General features: G+C 32.1%; 1 protein-coding gene across 3 annotated transcripts in view; it reads right to left on the reverse strand.

Annotated features, from left to right (window-relative positions):
- Positions 1-5,254: 5,254 nt before the first annotated feature.
- LOC117178880 (glutamate receptor ionotropic, kainate 2-like) overlaps positions 5,255-11,451 on the reverse strand; it is a 461,802-nt gene continuing 455,605 nt past the window's right edge. For all 3 annotated transcript variants that reach the window (XM_033370402.1, XM_033370403.1, XM_033370404.1), the window contains 2 exons: positions 10,394-10,645; positions 5,255-6,789 (listed from right to left, as the gene is read on the reverse strand). In XM_033370402.1, coding sequence (XP_033226293.1) covers positions 6,709-6,789; positions 10,394-10,645 — 333 coding nt within the window. In that variant the 3' untranslated portion in view covers positions 5,255-6,708. The remainder of the gene's footprint in view (positions 6,790-10,393; positions 10,646-11,451) is intronic.

The following is an 11,451-nucleotide window of genomic DNA, read 5'->3' on the forward strand; positions in this document are numbered from 1 at the left end:
AGCGAAGTTAAATAAAGATAAATATTACAAAAATTTTATGAAATTAATTTAAATAAAACCTACGATTCCCGTCCCAATCCTGATATTGATATTTTCCTAAGCTACTTGATCCAAAGGGAATCAGAAGAAAATTGAGAAACTTAAGAAATCCTTAAACTGGAAACAGTGGAAACTCGAAGGGAAGCGAGAATAATAATGCAATATATATATATACTACAGATACATCTTAGGTAAACAAAGTTTGAAGGCTTGGACCCTTGAGCGCACATGTGTTTCCATTGTTATGGCCGGAGGAAGCAGTAGGAAGGCCTGCCGGAGTGCTGCCGGAGTTTGCAGGAGAAATTCGGCAAATCGGGGTAGTGAGCTACTGCAACTTCGGCGGGCAAAAAAATACCGGCCGAAGTTTGCAGTAGGTCCTGCGAAGCTCCTGCGTACAGTAGGTACTGCATCGCCGGAGTGTGCAGGAGGCCGGCGGGCAGGAAGCAGTAGGTTTGCTACTGCTCGTCCCATCTCTACTAATTAACTTAAAGACATATTATGTCCTTAAGACGTCTTAAAGACAGATGACATTTTTGGGACATCGTTTGTACTGACATTAAACGCCTTAAGAGCGTCCATTTGATGCTCCAAAATATGTCTTAGGAATGTCCCAAAGACATCTCTCTAGGACATTCTTTTTTTTTGCCCACTGGGTTAGTCGAAAACTGTGTCGAACTTGGGAAAACAGTTTGCCGGGCTTCTACTTATAGGCTGGGAGACTGATTTCACTTGTTGGTAAATTTTATCGTCAGCCACCTCCCAGCAAACAAGTTCTGTTACTGTTACAGATCAAAAAAGGAACTGTGTTCTATAATATTTGTTACAAGATGGTGACATAACTGTTCTAGAACAAAAAGGTGTTCTAGAACCCTGTTACAAGTGTGTTCTATAACGAATTAGAGACAAAGATTAATAACTGTTTTAGAACAGCTGTTGCGTTATTGTTCTGGAATTGACCAATCACAGACGTTCTGTAATATTTGTTCCAAGTTTGTTTTAGAACTGTACCGTAATATTGTTATATCGAAGTTCTAGAACCCTGTTACAAGTGTGTTCTAGAAGAAATTAAGGACAAAGATAAATAACTGTTTTTGAACAATTGTTATATTATTGTTCTAGAACTGACAAATCACAGACGTTCTACAACTTTTGTTCCAAGTTTGTTTTAGAATAGATCGGTTGTCACATCGTTCTAGAACTGTTACAGAATTATTCGAGCGTATTGGGGACGACATAGTTACTTGCATGTTCATAACCTGTTATTAACCTGTTCTAGAACAAGTTCTTTTGTGTTCTATAACAGTTACAGATCTGTTCTGTAACCATGTTTGCTGGGCTAGCGGCAAAACCTTGCAGTTGACATGGATATATAAAGCAAGGATGCGATAGAGATATGAGGATCGAAAAAAATCGACGTAAATTTAGATTGACAAGGACACAGAAAAGGATCAAATTTGACCAATGTAAGATACGATGATAGAGAAGATTAAAAAGGATAGGTCGGAATTTAAATTGACACAGAGATAAAAAAATATTGTCGTGGATAGATGATGAATAGAACGAAATAGAGATAAAGAAGAGAAGATAGACGTTGATAGATATATGATAAGATGAGATAGGGAAAATGATATTAAAAAAATATACGTGAATGTCCATTAATAAGAAGATATAAAGAGATTGATGTGGATTGGCAAATGATGGGATGAGATACAGAAGAGATTAAAAAAGATAGACGTAAATTTAGATCGACCAAGAGACAAGAAATGATTTCGTGGATAGACAAAGAATAGGATGGGAAAGGGGAGGGGGACTAAAAAGGATAGGCGTAAATTTAGATTAAAATAGGTAGAAAAATATTGACGTAGATAGACAAAGAATAAGATGGGATAGAAAAAAGGGGATTGAAAAAGATAAACGGGAATTTAGACCGACATTGAGATATAACAAAGTTAACGTGGATAGTTGAAGGATGGGATAAAAAAGGCCGTACTGAAAAAGATAGACGCGAATTTAGATTGTTAAAGATATTTTTTTTTAGGATTTCTATCTTTCAACTTCCATTAGGGTGTCACCCAGGGGGGTTCAAGTCTTGTGCGATAAACTGTAACAAAGAAGGGGTGGATGGAAAAAGGGTTCAAAATAGTCTGACGTATTTTTCGAACGGCTCCAAAGCGGAAAAAGTGACTTTTATGCAGAAATACCCCGTTGGCGCAATTGTGGAATCTAAGTAGGAATCTAGAATATACCCAAGGAAAAAATAAACGATTGAACTGTAGCGCTTTGAAATGTGTATCTTAAATTCCAAATTGACAAAGCTGCATTTCAATTGTTTTGGGACTCTTCAACTGGCCAGCTATTTGGACTTAATTAAATCTGCCAAGCCACATTCGGAGATATATTCGTTCTACAGTTTTAAGAGATTTTGAATAGAAGAACCAGTGGCGCCAATCCTATTTGAAACAGGTCGGGCGGATCTACTTCAAAACGGCCCCCCCTTCCCCTGTTTTGAGAAAAAAACAATGTGATGAGCAAAAAAAACGAGAACGTGAAAGCACATTTATTTTCTCAGGCACTTGTGTAACAAATTAATTCTTGAAATACGTGAATAGGACGACAAAATTTTAAACATCAAATTAAAGAACTTTCTTCGAGCTTAATTTAAAAATAAATCATTGATAATAATTTTTCTATACGATAAGGAAATCAGCAATTTTAATAGAAAAATGTATAAGGGATCAAATTACATTGCAAATAATTTAAAGTTAAAACTCTAATATACTATTTCGCATAAATATTAAACTCTCAAATTGTTGGGACTTGAATTATTTATTTTTATCAGTTATTCAAAAATTACTTAAAGTTCTACTCAGCGGCACTAACCCCGAGGAGTATAAACTTGTACTAAGGGGTAAGCATTGCCTACAATGGTGCGAGGATGGATCGAGAATATCTGAAATATTACTCAATTAAATCATTGTCTTTTTACAAATTTCTAAAAAACTTTTAATGTTTTTAAAACAATAGGCAACAGCGTTTATTCATTATTTAGTTTTTATTATCATTATATTGTAAAATATAGTGATCGAAATATAGAAAATGTCTACATGACTCGAAAGTGATCTGAAAATCTCAAAATAATTAAAATTAATATTATATGTTGAAGAATTATATATGGATTCGACCACATGGCTGGCCTGATGATAAGTTAGATAAATTTGTATTGGCTTTATAAAAACTGTTTAGGCAACATTTATTAATCAATCTTTTTTCACGATATATTTGTTGTAATCGAAAAAATTAATCAGGATATGTTCTTGTATCGCTTATAATTGCCAATTTAAAAAAATGATTAGTTATTTAACTCTGGTCTACTTTTTCTCCAAATGGAATTTTTTGTACCCGTTTTATTTATGCTGGCATACAGTGATATTCGTGAACTTGTTGATAAATATAAATTTAATCGTGCGAATTATGGATTTGTGCACGTTCTGTTTTATTTCACTTTCTTTACTTAATTATTTTCCCTTATTTTCCGTGCATTTCTAGTTAATTTATTTACACAATATATTTCCCAATTTTTGTGACCCCTCCCTAAAAACAGGTCAGGCGGCCGCCCGACCTGCCCCTCGGGGGTTGGCACCCTAGAGGAGAACATAACCTCAAAAAACTAAATTCAGTTCAATTCGTGATTTACGATTTACAGAAGAAACACATTAATCGGTTCAAATTCTCAATTAAATGGAGTTTGAAGGATGTTAAACTGAATGAAGAAGTGCAGGTTCTTTTTTACAGAAACGAATCTGCATCATACAATTGATGTTGGATCAAGTCCGATGAATTGTATAATGTATCATTATTTAATTGTAGTGAATGGGAAGTGGCTGCAAGTAAATTTGGATTGGAAAATTCAGATAAGTTAGGGACGTAAATGAATTTGATTTTTAAGATTTCAACAATGTCCATCATAAGAAACCTATTTTATTAATATGAATTGCGTAAAATGAAATATCAAATTAATTTAAATATTTTAATTATTATAATATTGAAATTTTAATAAAATTTACATATATGTTAGTGAAATTCAATTTTATATAAATAGAAAGTTTTTCAATAAATTATAATAAATTATACAAATCACTGTATTAAATATTTGTGATTACAATAAAATGTTAACATGGACATGGTTTGCGCATGGCGCATGCGCAGCTGCTGTTTCTCTCTTTCGCAGTGAAAAAAAGAAGCAGAGTATTGCGTTTTACGATACTATACCACGATAACTATTCGATTTTATAGTGATTAAATTTAAAAAATAAAGTTGTTCTTTTTTCTGGTCTATATTTTTCTTTTGTGAATATTATTATTACGATTAGCCGTCGTTTTTTTCATCGGTAACGAAATATTTGTTGGTGCATTGTAAAATAACCACTACTCCGATTCACTGGTACCTTTAACCTATAAAATGAAAATGTTTAAAAACTGAATTCGGAGATGTTATAAAATATGATAACAGACGTCCCCGGACTCTTTTTTGAGGGATAATAACAAAAAATGTATTGTGCTAAATAAAAATGTTATGCATGTGTATCATTTTGAGGTTATAATTGCCTACAGGCAAGGTTAGTTCCGGGTCATTAGTTACTATGTTTATTTGTGAGTTCAAAGTTTTCGGCCTTGAATATTCTGTAGTTTGGAAGTAACGCTCGGGAGAATTGCAACACACAATATCGAAATAAACGCACACGTTTTTAGCAAAATTCAAATTTTTGGAATTAATCCACAAAAAAGTGTGCAGGGACGTCCATTAGCATGTTCGCTATAATTCCCCAGATTTTGAAGAAAAAATATTTATTAATCTAGGAAAAAAGCCGGGGGAATCTAACACTGATAAAATCGATACTAATTCCTAAGCGCCATGCAAATTGATAAAATTTAGCAAAATACATTTTTTTAAAATATGTTACAAAAAAGTGTGCAGGGACGTCGGTTAACATGTTTGCTATCATTTTCCAAATTTTTAAGACAAAATATTTATTATTCTAGAAAAAAGCCGGGGGAACCTAAAACTGGTCAAAGCGATAATTTTCTAAGTTCATACGACGCGGTCAAACGTTTCTTGTTTCCTGGGTACTAAGGATGTCCACATTGATTATGGAAATAAATAATACAAAATAAAACAGTTTTCTTCTTTCTTTTCGCCGATATACCAAATATTCTATTGATTACAAATATTACAATAGTTTAAAACAAATTGTCGCTAATCTCACATTTATTCAGTGTTAACTTGCACATTGCACAACATACATACACAAAATAACATCCAACATCAAAATTCGTACTCTTAATAATATTCTTTACTTCTGAAGCCTTCAGCCTCAGAACTGGGTCAACATGATTTCTATGCACTCTTTTGTGTCAGGAATATTTACAGATATTAATTTTTCAGAGATTAACTGAATTCAAGTTAAATGATGAAATTAGTAGTATAGCTATGGCAACGTCAAGCCTTTTACTGACCGAGCAAGTTTCTGGTCCAGGTTGAGTCTACAGTGGCGTCATTTATTGAGAGATATCAACTGACATTTTGACCGGTATTCCTGAGTTAACGACTGATATCTGGCGCCATCTATTCAGAGAAATATCAATTAGGTGTTTGCTCTATAACAAGTAATAACAAGTTTCCAGTTGTGCCATCCATTGGCATAGATATCAACTAACTAGTTAACCGACATCCATATTTACCGATCAAGTTATATTCAATCTTCTACTCCTCTTCTATCTGCTCTTAATTTTTCTCCTAGGAGATAGATAAGGAAGAGCTCTTTCTCATCTATTTTCTGCTTCTCAATAATATCCTCCTCTTGCTTATCCTTCTTCTCATGTTGGTCAATAGTCTCCTCGTTTTTCTTTAAAACTTGGTTGATATTTCTACCAATATATGGCGTGACACATAGGCCGATAAAACAGGAAAATCAGTAAATGTGGAAGATAATACCTCAGGCAATAGATCGCGCCACTATATATTTAACACGGGATAGAACCTTGCTCGGTCGTTAAGGGGCATGACAATATCATAGCTATACTACTGAAATTAAATGTATTGAGCATAAGCTAGAATTCATATTCAGAAACTAAGTTAACCATTTCAGCAGCCGATATATCATGTAATTTAAACATAATCATTATATATTTCAGCCAGTAATGGGCACAGTCATTAAAAAATATTGCAAGTTGCAAGGAAAATAATTTTAAAGCTGTAAGAAAAGCATAAGTACATCAATCGTATCTGCGATTGAAATTCGTAGCACTATAAATATCTTTATTATGTAATAAATTGCTAATTTGATAAATAATTACATATTCGAGCACCTGGTAACTGTTACGCTTTTAAAGCACTATAATTACGTATAGTGTTGAACTCAATTGCACTTGGCCCACAACTGGTTTTTAGTTTGTTTTTGTATGTAAAGGACGGATCCAAATTGCGATGAACTATAATTTGACTTGAACGAATCATCGATCTTTAACGACATACTGAACATGACAAACTTCTGGTTTTAAATCCAAAAATTATTTTTACATACATATATATTTGTAGTGTGCCATTTTTCTTGCGAGAAATAATTTACGTATTGCATGTAGCGCATTATCGAGCGAAGGGAAATTTTTATTTTAATTTCCATCGTAGTCATGTTGATGATGATGCATATGTATATGTGGTGACAATTCGACCGGAACTCCTAAGCTGCTTGTCTGAAAAAATCTATCATTAGTGTCTTTTAATTAAACTAGAAAAAACCACGTGTTTTATGCGCGTAATTATTATTTTTTGTTATCTAACACAATTTTTAAATTAAAAAGTAAGGTAATAATCAATACAAACATTTGGTACTTCATGGTATCTGTAAGCTAAAGTAAAATAAAAAAGCATATGATAAAATTTTTTATAATTAATGAAAACTAATACCTGAAATTCAGAATTCTTATGTAATATTGCTGTTTTATTAAAATTTAATTTTTTACTGAAGGTGTTAAAATTTGTAAGATTAAATTATGAGTCAAATGATTTTTGTTTAAAATAACCTATATGCCTGTGTGGAAAAATTGAGGTAGCCCCGTAGGGGCCCGCATGTATTGCCCTCAAGTCTTGCGGAATCCATTAGTGCAATTCAAGCGAGGCCCTTATGGCAACCATGGATCCATAGGGATCCAACGTGGGGTTCCCTCATGGAGCCCTCATCGTTGTCATCACAGAGCCCCTTTGGTTTATTTGCCAGTGCTTCATCTGTACTGGCTAATCTTTGGGATTATAAAAATATTTTCTACTGGGCTTTCAGTGTTGGCCCAGCACTGGATGTCGCTACTGGCGCAGTACTGCCCCAATAGGAGTGCTTGTATACAGTGCTTTATTAGTAGTGCTGTATACAGTAAATACATATATAACATTTTTAAACATATTACAAATAAATTTTTGTAACGCTACGGGGTATCGAACCTATATATCTATATCTAAATCGATCACCTAACATTCGGGATTCTTGACACAGTGCGCTAAACCTACAAGTTGTGACTTGATGAAAAAGTCATACTCATAAGCTATAGATCAGAAAAGTCAAAGTCCCAAATTTTAAGCTCTGGTTTCCTAAATTATTTATTATTTTATAACGTATTTCGTTTTTTCCCGCTGTAGACTATCTTACAACTTTTTACAATTGTTGGAAATGTAACTTTTTATGAACATTAAAAATTTTTAATGACGGAACTATTTATAGTTTTTAGAAATTCTCTTTCTCTTTATATTCTCTTTCTCTTTATATTCTCTTTCTTTCTCTCTTTCTCTCTTTCTCTTTCTCTTTAATTTCTCTTTATAAATTCTCTTTCTTAGGGGATTTAGAAAAATATTAAAATATTTATATAAAAACTCCGCAAATTTATTAAAAAAAAACTGCATTTGCTCCTACGGAACATCGATATTGTTCGAGTTCGAATTTCAAGAAAGTGTCATCCAATTTTTGTCAGAAGTTCATCCTAATTCATTCTAATTAATTCTCAACGCAGTATAATGGCGAAAAGCGCTAATATACCCGGATGAAATGATTTTTGATCAACAATAGCAATTTTAGAAAAAAAAAACACTAACATAACATAACAAAATGTTGCATAGAATTACAAATCTTCTTTTAAGCATCATGTTTTGTGTTAAAAATCATTTTTTGACGAAGATTAATCATTTTATTAAAAAATCGTCTCTTTAGTTGAAAGTCTAAATATTTGGTTAAGAATTGATCTTCTTTAATTGGAAATATAATTACTTGGGTAAAAGTTTTATTATAAATATTTTTTTTTGGCTGGAGGTTAATCTATTCTGTTGGAGATTTAACCATTTTGTTGAAAATTTGTTTTGTTTTTGGTTTAAAATATAAAATTTAAAAAAATAAAATTGTAACTTTTCTATCTGAATAAAAACTCATATTTTCTTTAGCTGAAAATACCTTCTTTTCTGGAAAACTAATCTTCTTGGTTAGCAATTTCTTTCAATTCTTCTTTTTGGTTTGAAAATTAATCATGGTAGGTTAAAGATTGAACTATTTTGTTGAAAATTCATCTTTTATGATTGAATTAAACTGTTTTGATTTAAAATTAAAACCTTTTTTGGTTGAAAATTTACCTATCTTGGTAGAAAACTAAAGTTCTTGGTTTCCAATGTCCTCTTTGTTGTCTTAAAATAAAACTATTTTTCTAAGAATGAATTTTGTTGTTGAAAATTAACATTGTTGGGTCACAAATTCGAAAATTTTTTACAGAAAATTCGTCTTTTTGCTTAAAAGTTCCATAATTTGGTTGAAAATTTTTATTTTTTGACAGAATAATCTCTCTTCGTTGAAAATTTGTCTCTTTTCTTTGAGAATTCATCTCTTTTGGTTAAAAATGCAACTGTTTAGTTAAAAAATTATTTACTTTGGTTGAAGATTTAACTGATGTGTTGAAAATTCATCTTTTTGTTGTTGAATTCAACTGTTATTTATTTAAAATAAAAATATTTTATATCTCAAGTATCAACTATAACATTTTTCATTTTTCATCTTGCATTGTTGGAGTATCTACTACCTGGTTTCAGTTGAAAATTCTTCTTTTTTTGTATAAAATTAATATTCTTGGTGAACTGTCTGGTATTAAGTATCATCTCTTCTGGTACAAATTTGATCTTTTTTCGTTGAAATATCAACTATTAAATTTTTGGCTCGGAATTCATTTTTTTAAGTTGAAAGTTCAGTTCCCTGGTTAAAAATTTAACTATTTTCTATAAAATTGAATTATTTTGCTGACAATTCAACACTGCGGTTAAAGATTTTATTTTTTGGTTGAATTTTTGGGGGGCTGAAATATTAACGATTACTTCTTTGTTGAGCAATCGTATTATTTTGAAAATTAAATTTCTCGGGTTGAAAATTTAACTACATACTAAAAAATTCGTCTTTTGGCTTAAAAATGTAACTGTATTATTGAAAATGGAAGGCTTTTTGGTTGAAGTTTAATCTTTTTTTATTAAAAATTCGACCATTTGGTTGAAATTTCATATGTGTAGGTCGCAAATTCAACTACACATTTTATGAAAAGTACAACAATTTTATTAAAAATTTGTGTTTCGTTGAAAATTCATTTTTTATGGTAGAAGTCAGCTTCGTCGGTTGGAATGAATAACTAAATTTGCATTTTTTCAATTTTTGTCTCAAACACGTTATTTTGAACAAAAAAAAGCTTTGGTTTCCTATTCTTTTATAGAAAAAGGGTATACTAGGATATCCCATTTGATCCGATTTATCTCCCAGGATGTCCCGCGGATAACCCGTCGGGTATCCCATAAGGCTGAAATTGGGATATCCCCAGGATATACAGAATATCTTTGGGACGTTTTTTGGAATATTCAAATGTCCCAAGTAGGATATTACAATTTTTATATTATCTACTTGGGTCATTTGAACATCCCGGAAACGTCCCATATATTCTGAGGATATCCCAATTTCCGCCTTCCGGGCTGTCCGAAGAGTTATTCCTGGGGGGTGGGGGGGTATTCCTATATTCCTCCAACAACTTGCGAGATAACTGAAATCGAATGGGATATCCTAGTACACTGGAACTTGGATTTAATCAGTGTGGATTTACTTCGTTCTGAGAACTGACGGACTCCACAGTTTCATGATAAGAGGAGCTACAGGGTCGAAAGAGAGTATGTGTTTATTCAAGCGTGACAAAAAGCTCGGGAGCCGCACTTTCAGCACATTAGTTTCATCAGGTTGCGTCATGCGTCCAAAATCGACAGAAATCATTCATGCGACCCAAAATATTGTGTACTCACTTGAGTTCGTATCCCATTTATGGGAGTTGGAGTGGGATTGTCTGAGGGATGATAACTTATGACATGAGTTGAACATTTTTCGCAAGCTCTTCTTCTGCGAGAGGGTGCCCGACATCGCAGAGCTCGACATAATTCACGTGCCATTTCCGCGCAAAGTGATTCTTGTTGATGGCTTGGCGGTTGCTGTTGTACATTTTGAGGTAGACCTTGTAGAGATCCAGAGCACGTAGGAGGCGGTACTGGCGACTGTTGCTGTGATAATCAAATTAAAAATATATGTCCACCTTTTATTATGAACAATATGCCGAGAAAATGGCTTTTAGCATTCATTCAGTAAAATCTACACAGATAACAGATTATGCACCCCTCCTCATTATGTTGCTTTCAGTATAATTATTAAATTTTAACATTCATTTTAAAGAACTTTTCACTTTTATAATTCAATAAGAGTCGTCTGGAAAAGGAATGCATTATTTGTAATAACCCCCAGGTCGTATTTCTTAACCGATTCAAAAGTTAGCTTTAGAAATGCTCAGCATTAAATTTGTAAGAGAACTGTTGTTTGCATTTTTTTTAAATTTTTCTGACAGAGAAATAATATATGTATAAACAAATAATGTGACAAAATTGACTATATTTCAGGTTTGTAAATTTTTGCCTGATGAACAAATATAAAAAGAAACTCACTATTAGCTGGAATTTATGTATCTGTACACATATAATAGAAATATTATAATAATATTTAATTTGAATGTTATAAACAATTTTTATAAACAAGTTCTCAATAAATGAGTTTTTCTCATCGTTTAATTAATTTTTCTAAATAAACGTGATTCAGAATTGCCTTTAAAGGCATTTATATAAATCGAGATTTATAAAAAATAAATATTATAGATTGTTAATAACAATTTCGTTAAACGAATATCCTAACCAGCCGCTTCATCGTGAAAAAAAGGATTTCTGCATCAATTCTTGTTCAAATGATAATGGTTAACTAACGAAATTAATTTAAAAATAATTTAAAATTAAAATTATTTCTTGAAAAAAAGATCCTACTC

Source organism: Belonocnema kinseyi, chromosome 8 (genome assembly GCF_010883055.1).
Source record: "Belonocnema kinseyi isolate 2016_QV_RU_SX_M_011 chromosome 8, B_treatae_v1, whole genome shotgun sequence".
Classification (NCBI taxonomy): domain Eukaryota; kingdom Metazoa; phylum Arthropoda; class Insecta; order Hymenoptera; family Cynipidae; genus Belonocnema; species Belonocnema kinseyi.